The sequence below is a fragment of the Peromyscus leucopus genome, chromosome 22 (genome assembly GCF_004664715.2).
Source record: "Peromyscus leucopus breed LL Stock chromosome 22, UCI_PerLeu_2.1, whole genome shotgun sequence".
Classification (NCBI taxonomy): Eukaryota; Metazoa; Chordata; class Mammalia; order Rodentia; family Cricetidae; genus Peromyscus; species Peromyscus leucopus.
This window is the reverse complement of record NC_051081.1, coordinates 17,517,114-17,537,961: the sequence shown is the minus strand read 5'-3', so window position 1 is coordinate 17,537,961 and position 20,848 is coordinate 17,517,114. Positions and strand designations below refer to the sequence as shown.

The 20,848-nt window shown below is 51.8% G+C and overlaps 1 protein-coding gene across 1 annotated transcript in view; it reads right to left on the bottom strand.

Moving 5' to 3' along the window:
• Window positions 1-10,716: 10,716 nt before the first annotated feature.
• Window positions 10,717-20,848, bottom strand: part of Kcnk12 (potassium two pore domain channel subfamily K member 12) — a 51,901-nt gene continuing 41,769 nt past the window's right edge. Inside the window, exon 2 of the mRNA XM_028892973.2 lies at window positions 10,717-11,744. Within this exon, the coding sequence (XP_028748806.1) occupies window positions 10,843-11,744 (902 nt within the window). The 3' untranslated portion in view covers window positions 10,717-10,842. The remainder of the gene's footprint in view (window positions 11,745-20,848) is intronic.

Sequence of the window (20,848 nt, the reverse complement as noted above, 5' to 3'; positions counted from 1 at the left end):
CGGATCTTGGAATTCATAGAGGAGAGGCGTTTCTTGGACAGGCTGGAGAATGGTGGGATGACCTGATCCCTGCCGGTCCTCGTTTACCTCCATCTACAGGTGTGCAAACGCCTCTTTGTGGACTCCCCTCGGCCACTGCGTACACAGTGAGTGACTGAATCGAGAGGGCAGGTCCCATGAAGTTCGGCTGTATGTCTCCATACACACCCCTTCACAGGTGACCTAAGTTCCCGGTGGGGCAGGTCCCACAGCCCAGGACCCCAGTCCATGGGATGGTGCCAGGCACATTTGTGCATTTTCTTCTACAGATGTGCCCAGAGGCGTGTCTCCTGGGAGATTCCAGATCTCAAGTGGACAATGAAGATTAGTCATCATGTGGTGGTGGTTAGTGACGTGTAGCTATTGACCATGTGTGTCTAGAGCAACTGAAGATTGGGCGTTTTGTAAAAGTTTATTACATTTATTGTGTGTGTGTGTGTGGGGGGGTAGAATGTGTGCCTCAGTGAGCATGTGGAGGGCAGAGGACAACTTGCAGATGTCCGTTCTCTCCAGGAATCAATCTCAGGTCATAGGCTTGGTGACAAGTCCCCTTACCCGCTAAACATCTTGCCAGCCCAAGACTGGAAATTCAATTTTAATTTAAATCCATGTAAGCATAAATATCTGTGTGTAGCTAACGGGGCCTTAGAGGACAGCATGTGTCTAGAGAACAATGCTTTATGTGGCCCTCAGGTGACAGAAACTGGAGACACCAAGAGCCAGGAGCTTACGTTACTGTCTGGACTGTCAGCCGCTGAAGCTGCATCCTCAGCAGGATGTTTCCTCCCATCCTGAACCCAGGTGCCTGGTCCTGCTGCACCCAGCCACTGGAGACAGAGCTGGGATAAATTGTTCAAGCTAGACAGACACTTGGTAGATGCTCGCCACATATGGTTCTTTTTTTTTTTTTTTTTTTTTTTTTGGTTTTTTGAGACAGGGTTTCTCTGCGTAGTTTTGCACCTTTCCTGGAGCTCACTTGGTAGCCCAGGCTGGCCTCGAACTCACAGCGATCCGCCTGGCTCTGCCTCCCGAGTGCTGGGATTAAAGGCGTGCGCCACCACCGCCCGGCTGCCACATATGGTTCTTGATGGGAACCCCTGGGGCCCTTTCTTTTCTCCCTTCTTCCCTTGGCCATCAGAGCTTCAGGGAGACCAGAGGCCAGCCTCTCATTTTGCTGACCTGAGAAAAGAGCCCGGGTGATAAGAGGGATCAGGTTGCCATCATACAGAGGCAGAACCAAGGCCAGAAGTTCTGACGGTCCGTTGCCACCCGGGTAAGAGTTTTCTAGTGATTTCTATCAATAGCCGTCTGTGTACATGCCCCTCAAAATGAAGTAGTATTCTCTCAAGAGTATACTGGAGTGGGACATGAGGGGAATGATGATCCTGTATTCCTGTGGAGGCTGAGGTGCCTTGAGTCCAAGCGCTTCCATCAGCCTGTGTAACATAGTGAGACCTTGTCTCCATAACCAACTGCTAACCAAATAAAGGATTAGAATGTAACTGTCTTGCTTCACGGTGGCTAAGGTGTCCTAGTGGAGTGGTATACCATTTATCTTATTTGTAAGGATTTGTTTTATTTTTGTTTATGTGCATGTGTGTGTCATTCTGTGTGTATGTGTGTACATGTGTGCGGGCACCCACAGTGGTCTTTCTGAGGGTGTTGGATCCCATGGGTTCAGAGTTACAGGAATTTGTGAACTACCCAACATGGTGCTTGATGTAATTTTATAAATATGGCCTGTGGTGGTTTGACTCGGAATGTTCCCCAAAGATTCGTGTGTTTGAATGCGTGGCTCAAAGGGAGCGGCATTGTTGTGTGGCTCATAGGTGTGGCCTTGTTGGAGAAAATGTGTCACTGTGGGGTGGGCTTTGAGGTCTCATATATGCTCAAGCTACACCCAGCACTCAGTCTCCTTCTGCTGCCTGAAGATCAAGATGTAGAACCCTCATTTTCTTCTCCAGCACCATGTCTGCCTGCACGCTGCCATGTCCCACCATGATGATAATGGACTAAACCTCGGAAACTGTAAGCCAGCCCCAATTAAATGTTTTCCTTTATAAGAGTTGCCGTGGTCACAACATCTCTTCACAGCAATAGAAACCCTAACTAACTCACTGCCTTTACACTGTTTTTGCTTTGCTGAGGCTGGAAGTCTAAAAACTACATTTCCCAGAATCCCTTGGCAGTTTCCTTCCAGACAGGCAGGCAGTTGCTGGGGGATGAGGCGGCAACCGGACAGACACTGAGTCTGAATCACACTAGTAATAATGAAGGGATACAAGCCCGGTGCCCCTGCAGAATGTCCCCTCAGGAGCCTGAACGGGACCCAATCTCACCAAGCCCATGGCTCACTTGAGGAAAAATAGTTTTCAGATCCGCGTGCAGCCATGTTAGGTCGTACGCCGCAGTTTGGGTTGAGAGAGAATGAAAGTGATGTGTGTTGTCTTGGGGCCATGCCCTTGACGAAAGACATCTGTCTAGACCTTTCCCTTGCCTGGAATGGAAGTGAATCATCTTGGACCACAGAGCCTTGGACCATTCCGCATGGATGGTGCGAACATAGGTAGACAAGGCAGGGGCGTGGATGCTGAGGAGCTCCATGCTGGGACCCCTTCCTAGGAGAAAAATAACCTCTTACCTGTTGTTAGCTAGTATTATTTTGAACTTCTGTTAGCATAGTCTAATTTTCTCTCTAACTAATATTTATAAGATGTGACCTGTGAAGATTAGACATGACGGCCCATTCCCAGGGACTCATAGCAACCACTCACAAGCTGAGGCCCTTGCCACCAAACCCAATGCCTCTGCCCCCCCCCCAACCCCACAACCCTGGGTGTTGGGATTCGACCCTCTGCTTTGCTCTTTCCACATTTTTGGGCCATCATTAGTTCTCAACCTTTGGGTCGCAGCCCCTTTGGGGTTGGACGACCCTTTCACAGGGGTCACCTTAGACCACTGGAAAACACAGATATCGACATTACAGTTCACAACAGCCGCAAGATTACAGTTATGAAGTAGCAGTGAAGATGACCCTATGATTGGGGGTCACCACAACGTGAGGAACTGTATTAAAGGGTCTCAGTGCTAGGAAGGTTGGGAACCCCTGGGCTAGATGACTCCATTAGCCATCCTGAGGCTGTGGACCTCCGGATTTCTTGTCTCATTTAGATTTCAAAGTTAGTTTTTTCTGAGTGGAAACGTCTTCCCGGGACACTCCCAGACTCCTTTAAACCCAGCTTCTTGCTAGGCATGCTGGCACACGCCTTACTGGTGGTGCTTGGGGCCAGAGGCAGGCAGATCTCTGTGCTTTGGGGCCAGCCTGCTTTACATAGCAAGTTCCAGGACAGTTAGGGCTTCAAACACAGACCTTATCTCAAACAAACAAAACAAAGAGAGAGAACAAACAAAAAACCAGTTTCTCCCCGTTTGAGCTCATCATCTTTCCTGTCCGAGCATATTCCCTCTCCAGGGTCACCGGTTTCAGTGTGGTCCACTTTCAGACCCAAACCTGGGGCCTTTTGTTCTTAAATATTTTTAAGATTGTGTTTATTTGTTGTGTGTGTACATGTGCACATTCCTGCACGTGTGCTTGTATGTGAGCACATGTGTGCCATGGCACATGTCGGGAGGTCAGAGGGCACCTTGCAGGACCAGATTCTCTCTGTCTACCACGTGGGATTGAATTTAGGTCTGGGCTTGTCACACATCTACCTCCTGAGATAGCTCGCCGGCTTTTCTCTCAGACTTTTGCCCACAGGCAGGCACAGACATTGCTTCGGTTGGCCTAGCTTTTCAGACATCTCCATTTTCACTCTCACAGACTTTTCTCCCCTAGTCATTCTGCAGTCCAAACTTCCTTAGGATCCCTCTGCTAGCTTCCCAGTGTCCTCAGGACGAGGTCAACCTGCTTTGGTTTAGGAGACCCTTCATGATCTGTCACATCTTTGGTCTGTCCCTCCAGACCTCAGGAACTGCACACAGCTTTCTGAAGGAGCTCGGCTCTGGTCTCCCATGCTGCCAGCTCTGCCTGTTCCCTCTTCCTGTGAGTCACCAGCAGGATCCCTGCAGCCCCCTCCCCCGTGGGCTCAGTGGGAAAGCTTTCTCTGCAGCATCTCTCCAGCAGTCCCAGGATCCCAGAGTGCCTGCGGCTGTAGACCTTCCCGAATTGTGCTCAAGTGCTGTTACTGGTCATCGTGAGCCTGGAGTCCAGGGTCTGCAGCGATCATGTTTTCTCACCCTTTTTCTCCAGCCTCTGCTGCAAGAGTCCCAAACTAGAGAAGTTCCTTAGCCTCTCTGGCTGGAGGGAAACCGTCAGTGTTTGCTTGCTTTTGGTTTTGTTTTTTGGTAGTTGTGATAAATATACAAACCTCTTGTCCAACAGCCTGGCTTGACACATGGCTAAGTTCCCTTTTTGTGTGTACTTATTAAGAACACAAGTATCTTCACAGAAAGGTAACTGACCATGGAGGAGGCAGGATTGGCCATCCACCCAGGTATTGTCTGTCAGGCTCCTAAAATGTCATAGGAACCACTGGCCGTAGGACCTGAAAAGTCGTCAAGGGTCACCAGGATGTTTCAGTGAAGATAGAGCACTCTCTGGAATGTGCCACCCAGCTGAGCCACAGCTGGAGACCCCAGTCAAAGGCAGAGCTGGCTGGCGGTGGGACGGTTGGAAGCCCTCCCTCCAGAAACGCGATGGGCCTGGGGGGTTTAAATGGCAGGGTGACCCCACGGGAGGATCATGAAACCATTTCACAACTTAGTCCAGCATTAAAACAAAAGGCAAAAACTGACAGAGTCAGTGGTTTGTTGAAACTTTTATTTATTTATTGGGTTGTGTGTGTGTGTGTGTGTGTGTGTGTGTGTGTGTGTGTGTGTTCCTTATCCTAATCCCCCTGAAAAAACACCACTCTCTTGGAAACTTCTAAACACTTGCAGGGAGAACTGGCCTGACCCAGCTTGCCTCCACCTCTCTCTTTCTCCATCAATAACATCTCTGCCTTATTAACTCCAAGGCAGTGAGGCTCAGTGGTACCCTACTTCCTGGGACCCCTCCTGCTATGGGGTCTTTCTATTAAGTGCCTATCTATTTCTTTTTCTTTTTCTTTTTCTTTTTTTGGCTTTTCGAGACAGGGTTTCTCTGTGTAGCTTTGCGCCTTTCCTGGAACTCTCTTTTTTGGAGACCAGGCTGGCCTCGAACTTACAGAGATCCGCCTGCCTCTGCCTGCTGAGTGCTGGGATTAAAGGTGTGCGCCACCACCGACCGGCTTAAGTGCCTATCTATTAGTCTATAATAAAATTCTCTCTAACACCCTCTATGGTCCACAAATTCCACTCTTCAAAATTTCCAGACAAGGACCTGAAACTTGGTGGCTGTTGAGTTTTCTGGGACCCTAGTTCCTCAAGAAAGGCTCAGTTGTCATCAAAGACTCCTTGATAGTCCTTTATCACTAGGAGGGCATGTGGAGGAGGAAGTCTCAGCGGACTCCGTGACGCTAGCGAGAGCTGAGGGCTACTGTAAAGGAGAGGTCTGCCAAAGCAAGGACTAGGAGGAGCAAGAGGGGCCCTCTGAACGCGTCCTCATGAATGTTTCTCAGGGAGGGGACCCCTTGCAACTCTGGAGCACTTTGTACTTTCAAGGCTTCCCAGCCTCTGCTTACTCCTAATATTTTGGGGAAGTGGCGTGTGGGGTCATGATCCCATTGGAGAGATGAGGAAAGCCAGGCGCTGAGCCAGTTCTGCGCAGTGCGAGAATCACCTGCACTACTGAAAAAAATAATAATCCCAGTGCCTGCCCTGGGTCCCTCCTGGGAAGGGCCTGGTCTCAGCATTTTCTTCAAGCTCACTTTGGAGGGTCAAGTGTGCAACCAGATTTGAGAGCATGGTCACGGTTCACTGAATGCCCCGACTCTGCCACCTCAGCCCAGGCAGGCCCAGGGTACCTCTGCTAATCTGCAGAGTAACCCCTAAGGCATTCCCAGGTCTGGAGGGGCCTGGGGAGGCAGTGTGAGCAGGAAGTGAGGGGGAGGGGCCTGGGGAGGCAGTGTGAGCAGGAAGTCAGGGGGAGGAGTCTGGAGAGGCAGTGTGGGCAGGAAGTGAGGGGGAGAGGCCTGGAGAGGCAGTGTGGGCAGGAAGTCAGGGGGAGGGGCCTGGAGAGGCAGTGTGAGCAGGAAGTCAGGGGGAGGGGCCTGGGGAGGCAGTGTGGGCAGGAAGTCAGGGGGAGGGGCCTGGGGAGGCAGTGTAGCAGGAAGTCAGGGGGAGGGGCCTGGGGAGGCAGTGTGAGCAGGAAGTCAGGGGGAGGGGCCTGGGGAGGCAGTGTGAACAGGAAGTGAGGGGGAGGGGCCTGGGGAGGCAGTGTGAACAGGAAGTGAGGGGGAGGGGCCTGGAGAGGCAGTGTGAACAGGAAGTGAGGGGGAGGGGCCTGGAGAGGCAGTGTGAGCAGGAAGTCAGGGGGAGGAGTCTGGGGAGGCAGTGTGAACAGGAAGTGAGGGGGAGGAGTCTGGGGAGGCAGTGTGAACAGGAAGTGAGGGGGAGGGGCCTGGAGAGGCAGTGTGGGCAGGAAGAGGAGCTCAGACCAGACAGAAAGCAAACAGCTCAAAGGGTGGCAGGCTGCTTTTTATTCATCGTTAATTTAAATACCCTTTAGTCTTCTCTCAGAGCAAAGTGCTGCTCAGAAGGAGAAATGTGTTGTTTCCAAGCGCCGTAGGCTTGCTTGCCTGCATGCTGGAACCCCTCCCCAGAGAACGCAGCATGAAAAATGAGTTGTCAAGCCAGGGCCAGCTTCCTTGGGAGGAGGGACAGGATCTCCAGTCAGGTTTGTGCCGAAAGGCCGTGGCTTCTCCTCAGCGCACAGCGAGGCTGGCTTTGCTCTTCATTCAGTGATGTCACACGCCAGGGATGCCTTCTGGTGCCAAGGCTTTTCCAGGGTCACGAGAGTCCAAGGCCACATGTCTGTGCTACCGAGCCCACGGCTTCAGCAGGTTATTCCCCCTTCCCACTCTGCGGGAGGCGCCTTCAGGGTCACCCAACAACCTTAGCGACAGACAGACAAGCCCAGCACCTCTTCTGGATGCTGAAGTGCCCCAAGCTGCTGGCTAGACACTGAGATTTGTGCTTTTTTTTTTTTTTTTCCCCTAAGAGTGTAAAAGGTTACATTAAGATAGACCCGGGTGGCCCACAGGCTCTATGGTAGCTGACTAGATGGGGTGCTGTTGGCCTCAGTCCCTCAGAAGCACCCCCTCCGTTAATAAGGGCTCAGGTACCCCTCACTCTAGAACCTGTAGGGAGAGGAGCCTGCTGGGGGTCTTGGTGACCAGCTCTTTGTAGGGGTAGACTTGGGGCTGGATGCTGGCTTCTGTGTGACACATAAACACATGCACACTGCACATAAAACTCCTGACACCGAGAGGAACAAAGCCTGAGGAGATCTCTAGAGAACTAAACAGGAAAAATCGTTCTTCTTCAAGTGGGCCCCCCTCCCGGGAGGGTCCCTTGAGGAAAGGGCTAGTAGCTGTGTGTAAGGCTGCTGTGTGCGGGAACACCCGTGCGTGACATGCAAAGGCCGGGACTCCAAGGATTGAAGGCCTGAGACTGCCCAGCCCGTAGACCATCCCACCAGGACCCTGGGCTTCATTTGGAAGACACAGGGGCTGACTATGTGACTTTAGTGGGCAATGACACCCACAGCGGCTACTTTATCAACCTGCACAACTCTAAGAAAGCCCGAGACTCGGCCCCTGGCTTCTGAGTTCTGTGTGGCCGCAACCAGAAGACAAAGGATTATGGGAGTCACACTGTGTTGTTCTAGGAGCCCATACACAGCTCAGTAGGACACTGTGAGTGTGAGCCTGAGGTTAGGCGGGCGAGCTGCAGCCCACAGGAGTTGAGAACACTGAGGAGCTGCCAGCCGCGGGTTAGACTAGAGATACCTGTGACCGTGGGAGAGGTATTGCCATCTAAGGACACAGAGCCCTTCTTAGGAAAGGGGTCCTGAGCAGCGTCATTCTTTCCAAAACGATAGGACAGCCTTAAACAAGCGGTCACACCACATCGCTCTACTGCTCCATCAAGTCCCCTGACCTAAGGAGCCCCAGCTGCACCCCCAGGCATCTGGGGCACCGAATCCTTAGTCTGGGCAGGAGAGAGAAGGATGGTCTGGTCGTACCACATGGTGGTGGGACTGAGACTGGGTGTTGTGTGATGGGGACCAGAGGGACAGGGGCGACAGTGTACATGTGCCACCGGATCCTGAGATACTTGGAGGACAGACGTTTCTCTGGGAAGTCATGAGAGGGAAGGAAAAGAGGGGCTTCCCTGCCCTGCCCCCTCAAACCGTGCGTGTGCTTCCTTTAGAGGCTTTGCTCTAACTGCAGCCAATTGCCTCCTTCCAAAGCCAACGCATAGGAAAGGAACTGAAAACATCTAAGGCTGTGTGTGCAGCAGAAGCAACTTAGGGAGCCTAAGAAGCTGGGTGATAGAGGAGGCTGCCAAGGAGGGCTTGGCATTTCTCTTCCCTGGAGGAGGATCCTGGTGGTTGCTCCCCTGCTCCTGACGAGGCAGGACTCCATGCAGCGTTAGGCATTCGTCAGTATGGTGGCTTGGATGGCTTATTATGTGGCGACTTGGTGGCCGAGCCTTAGCCCCAATGTTCTGTCCTCAGGGCTCCCCCACCCCCCCCCCGGGCAAACTGCTATTTTGCCTGGTCCAGATGCCTCTGCCACGGGAATCTCTACTTCCCCGCTCTGGATGGCTCAGCTCCCCAAGTTATTTCCCGTTGCCTAGGTGACATCTCTAACTGGATGCTTTTTAATCTGTTCTTCTTTTAAAGGGATAAGCCTGGTGCTTTATTTCCAGGTCCTGTCAGAAGCCCTATACTGGAGACTCACATCTCTTAAGACTGTGTAGTCCCTTCCTGGGACCAAAGCCATTGTTCAGATGATAGCTCATGGGCTGGCCCTGATGTGCAGTCACAGCATGGCTTCTGGAGGGTTCTACCCCTTGAGGATTTAGTAAGCCGGTCTCTCTCCTGTCAGCCCTACCTCATTGGTTTTATACCAGACTAGAGCCTGTGTTTAAAGACCAACCCCAAAACCAGACTGGAAATTACCCAAACTAACCAAGTCCCTGTGCCCTGGGTTATTTTTTTCCTTCCTATCTGAAACTGGAAGGGAAAATCAGAATTTGACATTCAAATATGGTTTTTAATGTTCTCTGTGTGTGTGAGTGAACATGTGTGCATATGTGCACACACACTCCAGGCACATTTGCCAGGGAGAGGGATAGTGTACTGAGGTGATAAAGTTTGTAAAAATTCCTACCAGAAGTGTGTAATTGGGTCACACCGTGAACTGACACTTTCCTTAAACATTGGCATTTCTTCAGATGAGACAGAGGGCAGAGGTGTGCTCCTTCACAGCTTCAAACTCTGCCAGTTCAATGAAGCCTTGAGGATCTGGACTTCCCTCTGCAGAGGGCGAGTCTAGGAGATTCTGTCCCTCAGCCTGAGGACCATCATTCAGAACATCACTTTTATCCCGTGGGGTCTGGCATCTCCCTCCCTCCTTCCTGCCTCCTCCACCTCCAGTGTAGGGTACGCAGAGAGAACACAGACCTACCTGGTTATTTGGAGACCACACAGGATTCAGAGTGTGGTCTCATTGCGCCAGCCCCTAAACACTATGTGGTAGGCACGGGAGTTTAATGGCCTGACGTTTGCTTTTGGCTTCTGGTGCTGTAGGTCCTGGTTGGGGTAGAGGGCCGAGCCCTAAATTAGAGCAGAGGTGGATGGGGCCTGTGCGCTGTCCCTCTAGGCTCTCTAAAAGGGAGAAGGGTTGAACTGGTCAACAAGGGTTAAGAAGACAACAGTAAGAAAATCTTATCCGAGAAGAGGCACCCAGTCCTGATTAGTATCGGCGAGCGGCGGTGCGCGTGCGCGTGCGCGAAGCTTGTGAATGAAAAGAAAGTCGGGGGTGGGAGGGGGGCTCATTTCAGAGATCAGAGCAGGACTCCCAGTCTGAGAGCGCCTCTCCCTACAGGTCCCTCTGATTTTCCACAAGCAGAACTCAGGAAGCCGACTAGCTGCGGGCTGTGAAAGGCCAGCTAAGCCCCTCACCATTTGCATTTTCCAAGGTGTGTGTGGGGGGTTGCCACGGACTGCAGGTTGGTGCTGCGGTTCCCTCTCATTGCATAATACTACAGCAGCCCCGTGTGTAGTGGTGTTCTATATATATACACGGGGAGGCAGCATATGGCGCTCCCTACCCCCACCTGTCAAAACTGTGACTATATCACTTCTGACGACCAGAAGGAAGCTGCTAGGCTGGGCCAGGATTCTAAAGGCTGAGGAGGTAATTCAGAGCCATGAAAGGCGGCACCATATGCTTCGGGGTTGCCAGCTGCTTGTGTGCATGGGGAAGGCTTTAGTGCCTGTCTGCAAAGCCCAGGAATGCACTCTCCTTGCTGCAGTATGCACTGGCACGGGGAGGGGGGGGATTTGGGGTGCCACTTTTTCTCTTCCTGCAAGGGAAATCTGTTGGGGGGCCACGGTGCTCCAAGAGGGGACTCAAAAGATCACAGTCTCATCTAAAACTTGCCCTTGGTCACGTCAGGCCTGGCCAAATAGTAGTATTTCTTTAGAAAACATTTTTGTTTTTTTTGTGGTTTGGTTTTGTTTTGTTTCGTGTCGTTTCGTTTTTATTGGATAAAGATTAAGAAAGCGCGGTCTCGGAGAGGATTGGAGCAAACCCGCCCGGCGGCGCGCAGCCCAGGCCGGGTCCGCGGCGCTGGGGGCGGGCAGCCGCTCTACCTGGAGGCGCTGGTCTCTGCCAGCCGGTTGTTCATGATGCCCAGCGCGCCCACGCCGCCCGAGAAGCCGTTCTGGCGCGTGTTGACGCACACGCTGCGCGGGTAGCCGTTGGCCGTCTCGGACAGCTGCTTCTGCAGCAGCGCCAGCGACACCTTGTTGGACGCCGTGAGGTCGCGCATGGAGATGAGCTCGCCCGACAGGCGGCGGCCCTCGGCGTCGCTGTCGCGGGTCGCGGGGTCGGCGCCCAGCGCGGCCAGGCGGCGGCGCAGCCGGGAGCCCGGGGTGATGGCGTTGCGCCTTGACAGGGGCGCGCCGGGCGCCGGACAGCAGCGCGTGCAGCAGCGGCAGCTCAGCTTGCGCAGCATCCAGTTGAGCACCTGCTTGATGAGGATGGAGATGACGTTGAAGAGCGAGTAGATGCAGCACACGCCGAGCAGGATGAAGAGGAAGTTGCCCAGGCGGTAGAGCCCCTGGTTCCGGTAGGCGGCGTGCTGGCTGCTCACCAGGTCCCCGAAGCCGATGGTGCTGAAGGTGACGAAGCAGAAGTAGAGCGAGTCCACGTAGTCCCAGCCCTCCACGCTGGTGTACATGGCCGAGGCGCAGCATGCCAGCAGCACGGCGAACAGGCCCAGGATGAGCAGCACGTGGTACACCGAGGGCTTCCAGCCCGCCAGGCTGTCGGCCTCGGACAGCGCCGAGCCCCGACGGAAGGTGGCGGGCAGCAGGCCGCTGCGGCGCAGCTGGCGCTCTCGGCAGGCGCGCATGATGAAGGCCAGCAGCGAGATGATGCGCTCCAGAAAGAGGTTGAAGAACAGGATGGTCCCCGCGCAGCCGAACAGTCCGTAGGCGATGAGGAAGGCCTTCCCGCCCACTGTGGCTGGGGTGGTCATGCCGAAACCTGTAGAGATAAGAGCCAGGGTCAGCGAGGGCAGGTGGTCCCTACCTAGTGGGGGCGTGCGACAGGCCGAATACAGAATGCGGCATCAACTCCTATCCTGACAGTCATGGGAACCCCAACAAGACGGAGAGAAGCCTTTTGCCGTGGGGATATTTACACAACATGGGTAGGGCAGATAGGCACTAAGATGGGCCCAATAGGTTCTGCCAAGCAGCAACAGGTGCGCAGACGCAAACCACCGAGCTGCCCACAAAGCCTACAGTAACACCTGTTCCCCTAACTGATTTTTTTTTTCTTTTATGGATTTCCAGGCAGACAGCCTTGTTGGGCTGGACTTCCAGAAGGACATCTTGTAATTGCGATGGCTTATTCTGGGACCAGGGAGAGAGAATGACCAGATAGCTCTGGTTCACTTACCAAGTTCACACAAGGATCCTTTAGGGGGACAAGTTCCCCTCCCCAGCCACGGGGCTTCTGCTGATCCCCCTCTCTCCAGGACCACCACCAGTCACCCTCGCTCAGACCATGGCCAGGGGAAACCGTTTTGGCCCAGCTGGGTCCTGTGCTGCTGGTCTACGGCTGGAAGGTCTGTCCTAGACCTAGGCAGCTGCTTACTGTTCTCAACCCTTACAATTAAGAGAGGAAACCCACCTACCCATTTGCTGAAAGCTGGGCTTTAAAGGATGTGTTAACGGATTCCCACAGGAAGCCGGGCTGCCCCACCAGTGTGCGCACTAGAGTTTGCTTGAGAAGAGGGCGGAGTGAGAAGGGGGCGGGGCGGGGCGGGGCGGGTCTTGATTTTTCTTGGGGCTTCGAGTCTGTGCAGTCTGACCACATCACACATTTCCATGCCTGGGGGAGCAAAGCTTCAGAGGTGTCCCCGACAGAAAGGAACAACCCGCGTGCTGCTGTGGGGTAGGTCCAGCTCTGGGAAGAAATCAAGGGTGCTTTGTCCCAGCTGGCTTACCGTCTCCATAAATAGGCCAGAGAAAATACTCCCGAACACTAACAGAGCAAATTCCTTAAGCGGGTATGCTAATCATTTTCTTGATTCCCTGGAGGAAACGCCCAAGCCGTCTATTCATTTTACGCTTACTGACTCAAGTTCAAGGAAAAGCCTATGCTATTACTCATTGAAAAAGATGGTTTATGTGCTGCATTCCAAATTTGGCCACAAAAGAATGAAAAAAAGCCAATAACAGCAACAAAACAAAATGTTAGTGGTTTGTTCAGGACTGTGAAAGGATTTTACAGTAATCTAAAGCCAAATTGTACTTCTTGGGCTCATGAAGAAATCAACTCCGTATTTATATTAGTGCATGTGGAGGTACCGTGTAGGCACGGTGATGAATGCTTATAATCCCAGCATTGAGGAGGCAGAGGAAGGAGGATGAGGAGTTCAAGGTCATCCTTGCCTACATAGTAAATCATTAGCCAGCCTACGATATAGGAGACCCTGAAGGGACTCTAGCCAGCCCGAGCACGGCAAACATGGCTCCGGCAGGCCTTGCCCTTCTCCCCCATTCTGTCTTCCTCTCTAAAAACCATTAGATTACATTCCTAACGCTGGCCACCAAGTTCTATTCCCTATTTGGCCACTTCCCCCTCCTGACGATGACTACCAGGGTCCAGCTTTCAAAGTATTGAAGTCCAGCAATCAAAAGCCCCCTTTCGTTCACCTAATTAACATGCCCAATTAAAATTAAACACCTCATCCTAACATGGGGCTTCCCCTTGTACCTTTATAATAGCATTTTCCTACGGGCTACATCTGTCTCCTTCCTCTCCAGAGGCAGTCCTTTGTCCCTCCAGGACAACTATCCCTTCCCCCTCTCCCTGGTTCCGTTCCCCTTCTCCCTGATCCTGTATCTCCTGTCTTTGCCTCTCATTCCCTACCCTCTGTCGCTCTAGGGCAAATAAATCTCCTTTGTGCTGAGAACTTGGTCTTGGGGGTCCTGAGCCGATGCCAATCCCTTCAGACCCTGTCTCAAAAACAAAATAAAATAAATTTAGAAAGTTGTAGATTGGCGTCTGGAGAAATGGCCCATCGATTAAGAGCACATACTGCTCTTGCAGAGGCCCTTAGTAGATACTTCAGCATCTAGGTGATTCACAACCACCTGTAACTAGCTGCAGAAGGTCCAAAGTCTCTTCCATTCAAAGCCTCAGGCACCTGCACCCACACACCCCATTCAGCTAGAGTCCTATATTGATAAACCAGTGCCCAGCAACGTAACTAGACCATGGTCTGCTCAAGACAGGGGAACCTCCTCACTGAAGAAAAAACAAAAACCACGAGCCATAGCTACTTATACAATGAATCTCACACACAAAAAAAAGGACATTAAACAAAAGAAGCTGTAAAGGAAATAACCTGCACTGTTTCAGTAATATAATACAGTTTTTTTTTTTAAGGGATGCCTACTTGATTGATCAAATTATAAGGAAAGAGTAGGGCCTTTTTGGGGAGAGGGTGCAGGGAAGAGTGATTTACATCCAGGGGTCCTTGATTTGTCACCCAAAGGCTAGCTCTGTCGGATGTGTTAAACTGTGCATTTTATGTGTTTTCTCATACCTCCTCATAAGAAAAAATTCTTGATTTTTAGAGTGTTACAACTTTTGTTATAACTTAGCTGTTTCAGCTTGAGGACTATTTTATTAGAGTTTGAGAGAAAAACACCTGGCTGTTTTGTTATTTTGTCGCCATTGGTGAACGCAGCCCTGCCTGGGGCAAGCCTGGCGAGTCCTCTACCACGGAGCTCCATGCCTGCCTAAGAGACCCGAATTTTGACTTGTCCCTTGAAGTGTTAGTGGGGGAAGAGGGCGGCGAGAGCCTGGCCCTCACACACCACCACCTCCCTTTGTCACAGTGGGAAATGGAACCTCTAGTGGAGGGGTTCCTTTGTTAAATTCCTAAAGAAATGGAAAGCCCTAAGCCTGGAAAATTGGTGCTTGGTCTAGTTATGAGAATGCTGAGTTGCGCTTTCCTATTCTTTCCATTTTTCGGCTAAAGTGTCAACACTGAGAACAACCTGTGGCACGTAATTCTTCACTCTTCCTCTTTTTTTTTCTTTTTTCCTGTGTGTGAGTGTGTAGGTTCAACAGGCTTCTCATGTAGTCCAGGATGGCTTCAGATTTACTACGTAACCAAGGCTGGCCTTGAACTCTGGATCCCTTATTCTGTCTCTAGACTGCTAGGATTACAGGTGTGACACTATGTCCAGCCAGACGTGTCCATGCTGGATTCACTAACAAAACAGGTTTGACAAAGGGATATCCTGCACACCCCCAGGCATCTGAAAGTCTAGAAATTATCTTGGATATTGGTGGGAGATGCATCTGAGATATTAGAGTCCTTGTGTGTAGGCTTCTTCCGCGAATACCTAGGCTACTCACCTGGAACTGTCCTGGAACTCATTCTGTGAACCAACCAATTCCAGGACACTTTGTATAGCAGTAAAATTTGCTATATATCTAAAAATGACCTTTAACCCCTAATTCTCCTGCTGCTAGCTCCTAAGTGATGGGTTTACAGCATTCACCACCATGCCTGGCTAGTTTGGATCTTGAGTAGCTTCCAAATTCTCATCTGTTGAAGGTTTGATGTCTAGGCACAACTAGGAGGTGATGGAACCTTCGGGGTGAGGCCTTAATGGGAGTTCTTTAGGCCAGTGGAGGGCCTGTCCTCGCAAGGGGTTTATGGGACCCTGGCCCTTTTCTCATTCTGTTTTGCTTTTTGGCCATGAGTATTGGTTGGTTGGTGCTAGGAATTGAACCCAGGGCTCTACAAAAGGGCATGCCTGTCCTTAGAGTGGGCAGGGTAGCCCCACTAGCAAGTGACATAAAGGCCCAGTGACATAAGACAAGATTCCAGCCCTGCCACGCCCTCCCTTGCACCCACACTCCTGAGCCACAGGTCAGGCCAGAGCAGGAGGAACACGCTAAGCTTTGGCAGGAGGTGAACTAGAAGGTTGGATTTGGTACCTGGGGATGAGGCTCCATCCCAAGATTGGCACTGAGAGCCAGACCCAAACAGAAGGCTATTTGGAAACGCTGGTGTTTGTGGGAGATGCTGTGAAAGCATGCAAAAGGAAGTCCTCATCGACAACCCGTGGAGATGAAGCTGCTGTCTGCGTCAACCCCTTTGGCAAACCGATTCCATGGCATTTGCCCTGCACTCTGTGCCGGCCCTGCGTGTACCAGCTCACGCCACCTCTACAAGCTATAAAGACCCTTTAAGATGTTTTTATTAAGCCCCTTTAAGATTCATGTTACAGAGGCAGGCCCCACTTCACCGAGGAGACCATGGATTACGGTGAAGCAGCTGCCAGGGCCCCACATCTGGGGAGTGGAGAGGCAGGGAGAAGAGTGTTATCCCTAAGTGTCTTGCCTCTGGTTGCTAAGAGGCCTTTGTGGCTCTTGATCACAGCTACCCGCCTCGACCTGGACACGTGGAGGCACCACTGATCTTCCTTCGTTGTTCCAAGGTGGACTTACCTTCCGTAGCACAGATGAGACACACTGGTCATTAGATAAGAGCTGACCCAGGGCTTGGGTCATGAGATGTCTGTTGCTTCTGGATAAGGGTCTGGTTGACCACAGACCCACTCTATATCATGTGGCCAAGACTATTTCCTCCATTTCCCAGTGTTTGTGGGGACTCTAACACCCCCACCACCCCACCCCCCCACGTCTGGTTTCTGGCTTCTACTGAGGTCCTCCTTTAGTATTTGGGTTTAGGTTGCAGATTTGGCTTGGATAGCTGAACCTTCCAAGGGTCTCAGCAAGATGACCAATACGAGATAAGTGGCCTTTAATACCAAATTATTTGTGCACAGCCTATTCCTATTGTTCCTACATAGAGCAGGGCCAGAACCGGTGCTGGAGTCTTCTCGTGGCCCTGGCTCAGTTTCCACTCAGCACAACCACTTGGAAGGGCAATGACTGTACCCCTGAATGACACTGGGTGTGTGATTAGCTGTGCAGCCTCTCTGTACGGAGGTGACAGCAGGTCTGGGGGTCCTCCGGCAGGTCTGGGGGCTCTCCGGCAGGTCTGGGGTCGGTCTGGGGGCTCTCCGGCAGGTCTGGGGCCTCTCCGGCAGGTCTGGGGGCTCTCCGGCAGGTCTGGGGGCTCTCCGGCAGGTCTGGGGGCTCTCCGGCAGGTCTGGGGGCCCTCCGGCAGGTCTGGGGGCTCTCCGGCAGTGGGTCAATGAACAGCCGCTGAGTGTGTCTTCGATTGTCTTATTCTAGGTCTGGTTTGTCGGGCTCACTACTCCCCTCTAAACCATACATCGTTAGTTCAGCTCGGCAGACAAGGCGGGACATGACATCTTCCCTCCCCGTCATCAAGATGGGCACAAGGCACTGGGCAAGGCTGCGGAGCTGGCCCACACATTGCTTCCTCAGTAGAGTGGCTGCCCCCTCAAGCTCAGGCAGCTCAGTTTGAATCTGGAGAAGGACCCCAAAGCCCCAGCCCCAGAAAATGAAATCCCCAGGAAACTGAGGCTGCCGCCGCCCCCCCCAACCTGTCACACCCTGTAGAGGTACAGTCTGTCCCCGTAAACAAAAGCCTGCTGTTTAGTGGACGCCACAACTGATCTGCCATCCCAGTCTGCAAAGAGCAGACTTGGGGCTTTGTTATGTCACTCGGACAAAAGCTGTGACTCTCATTCCCACGGTCTGCCTGCTGCGGTTTTCTCAAACGGGGCCCAGCGGACAGAGCCTTTGCAGTTCGATTTGAGGAGCCTGGGACTGAGATCGGGCAGACACCACCAATAGGCATCATGCACCCCGGGTGGTAGCCTCTGTGAGACGCTGGACACTGACATTCTCTTCCTAGGCAGCCACTCTGGGAAGAGGGTGTAACTATCCCCAGGAACGCAGGCAAGGAAGTCGACACGGAAGCAGAGGTGCTCAGGACCCGTATGTTGGAGGCTGTACTGCCCTGGGGCAGTGGGAGACTTGGGTCATCACCCTCTGGAACCTTCTGCGTGGAGGTGCTGCTCTGCTGACTCCGGGGAGAGGGATGTGATTTATAGTCCAAGCTGGTATTCTTTTGAGACTAAAAATGCCACTAAGAATTTCCCCAGGGTGACGTAACAATCAGGGTGTTAGGAAGCAGCTGGACTGTATGACTACAGCGTAGATTCCAGGACTCGTCCCCTTCCAGAGGGTTTATTTAGTACCCAGTAATCTGCATTTTAACAAATATCTCCACAGGACTCTGCTATAATCAACTGAAGTCATTATGATATTAGATTTAAGTCAAATATGTCAGTAGGTATCTTGGAGGATGTCCAGCTGTAGAGAGTTAATTAGAATTTCCATTTGGGGCATATTTTTACTAAAAGACGATTTCCTACGTGAACTAGAACTGCAATCGCAGGGCCTGAATTTGATTTGCTAACCTTGGCCATGGAGACCCACCTGTCTCTAGGAATCCTTTCCCAACATCACCATCTCATTTGACACTGTTTTGAGACAGAGACAATGCTCTGTAACCCAGGCTGGCCTTGAACTTTCAGTAATCCCCCTGCTACAGGACTGGGATTACAAGCATGCACTCCGATAAATTTGAATTGTCTAAATTCAAATTTAATTCAACCCTCAAGAATTCCAAGACTCATAAGAAGGTCAGGTGGTGTGTGTGTGGGGCACACCTTTAATTCTAGTACTAGGGAGGCAGAGGCAAGCGGAACTCTCTTTTTTAAATCACTTATTTCATTTTATTTTATGTGCTTTAGTGTGAGGGTGTCAGGTCCCCTGAAACTAAAATTACAGACAGTTGTGAGCTGCCATGTGGCTGCTGTGACTTGAACCCGGGTCCTCTGGAAGAGTAGCCACTGAGCCCACAATCAGGTCCATCCCCCTCCATGAGGGTTGAACTCAGGGCCTTGCGCTTGCTAGGCAATAGGCAAGTGCTCTACCACTGAGCTAAATCCCCAACCCCAACAATCAGGTCTCTTAAGCGGGTCTCTACAGAGTGAGTTCCAGGACAGCCAGAGCTACACAGAGAAACCCTATTTCAAAAAAAAACAAAAAAAACAAAAAACAACAACAACAACAAAAAAAAAACCCAACCAAACAAACAAGATAGACAGACAGACTGACTCATACAAAGCTGGGCTGAGGCCCTTTCTCTGGGGTTGGATGTGAGGGGAGGGCCTGCAGTGTGGGTGAAGTACGGCCTGACTCTGTAAGAGAGGAAAGAGGCTCTCAGCCGAGCTCCGTGGTCTGGTCAGGTGAGAACGACGGGATCAGAGACTTCCTGGGCCCCAAGCCACGGACCTGAAATTTCAGGACTCCCGGGGTGGACAAAGAGCTGTCTTGATAAGCCTGAACCTTTGGGAGCTGGGAAAGGTCACAAAGCACTGAGAGAGGGCTGGAACCCAGGAGGGCCAAGAACAGCCCATCTGGGCGCCCTCAGCATCCAGCACTGTGCAGAGTCCTTCAGGCTCATCAGATCATTTAACCCTGGCCGCCCCAGGGCACCCACCCGGTTCCCTTCCCCATCCTCTGTATTTTAACACGTCTCAACTCATCATGCACCTTACAAGCAATGACGTAGTTTATTTGGCAATATTGTCAATTCCATGGTACACACATGGTTGAGGGTATTCGTGACGAATAGTGCCTTAGATTGGATGGACCGTGGTGGGAATTACTATCCTCCCCGTCTGTGAGACTCGTAAATGGGATCCACCCAACAGATAAAGATGCTGAAGTTAGTAACTTGCCCAAGAGCACAGCAGAAGTGATAATGCGACGGGAGGTGGTGGCGCACGCCTTTAATCCCAGCACTCGGGAGGCAGAGTCAGGCGGATCTCTGTGAGTTCAAGGCCAGCCTGGGCTACCAAGTGAGTTCCAGGAAAGGCGCAAAGCTACACAGAGAAACCCTGTCTCGAAAAACCAAAAACCAAAAAAAAAAAAAAAAAAAAAAGAAGTGATAATGCTTGTAGCTAGAAGAGAAGAGAAGAGAGACGTCCAGGGAAGAGTTTGGAAGAAACAAGGAAGGCAGTGTGCCACAGTCGCAGGGAGACAGCACTCAGATCTAGTCACACACAGCAGCCGTCACCTGGAGAACCTACAGACAATCCCATCTCGCCAGATGCATCCCCTGTAGCTCCCCCTGAAGAACCCTTGCTGGGGTGACTGGGGGGGGGAAGCCCCTGGATGGAGAGTTTGTGCTCAGTTTTGAAGACTGGGATGTCAAGAGTGTAGGAGCCAAACTCCAGGACTGAGGAAGACATGCCATCCCCTAGAGCTGGACACAGGGTCTGGGGCACATGCAGGGGTCAGTCTTCTGGTGCCTGCCTGCGGCTGGGTAGGAGTACATGAGTCTGTGGGAAAAAGAAAAGGAGAACGCAGGGAGAAGCTTGTATCCATCTCACAGCTTTGCATGAATGAATGCTACCCAGCTCTGCTTTCTAGGAACTGAAGAGTCTAGAAGCCTCAGAAGAAAGTCAGGAAGTCGCCACTCCCAAGACTTTCCGTGGACCGCTGAGGGCGGGAGCCGTGGCGGCTGTCGTGTGGCTCCATCTACAAGTGGGGTCACGTGGACAATGCTTCTCTCTGCCCTTCCACATTCCCTCTGTGACACCCAGTGCCAATCTCTCACTGTGGTTGTGAGGGCTGAGGGAGGGCATGGTTTCTCCAGAGCCTAGGGATTGATATGAAAGCACCAGCTTCCTGGGAAACGCCTCGGGCAGGCACGGCCCTTACGTCATAACTGAAGTGCTTCAGGGCAGATGTGTGAGAAAAGTGCACTTTAAAAAACTAGGTAGGAATCTGGGCATAGGAAACAAGCTCTGCCTGCCTCCATCATGGACTCGTCTTTCTCTTCACTGGGCCTCAGCTTCACCTCTGGGCTCATTTCCAGCTTCGGGCTCTCTGCTGGGTAGAAGGTCCATCTAGAGGTAAGTGCCAGCTTTGTCAATCCAGAGAGGTAGAAGATAGATTAGATGATAGATAGGAGATAGATAGATAGACAGACAGATAGATGATAGATAGATAGGCAGACAGATAGATAAGATAGATGATAGATAGATAAGATAGATAAGATAGATAGATAGATAGATAGATAGATAGATAGATAGATAGATGAT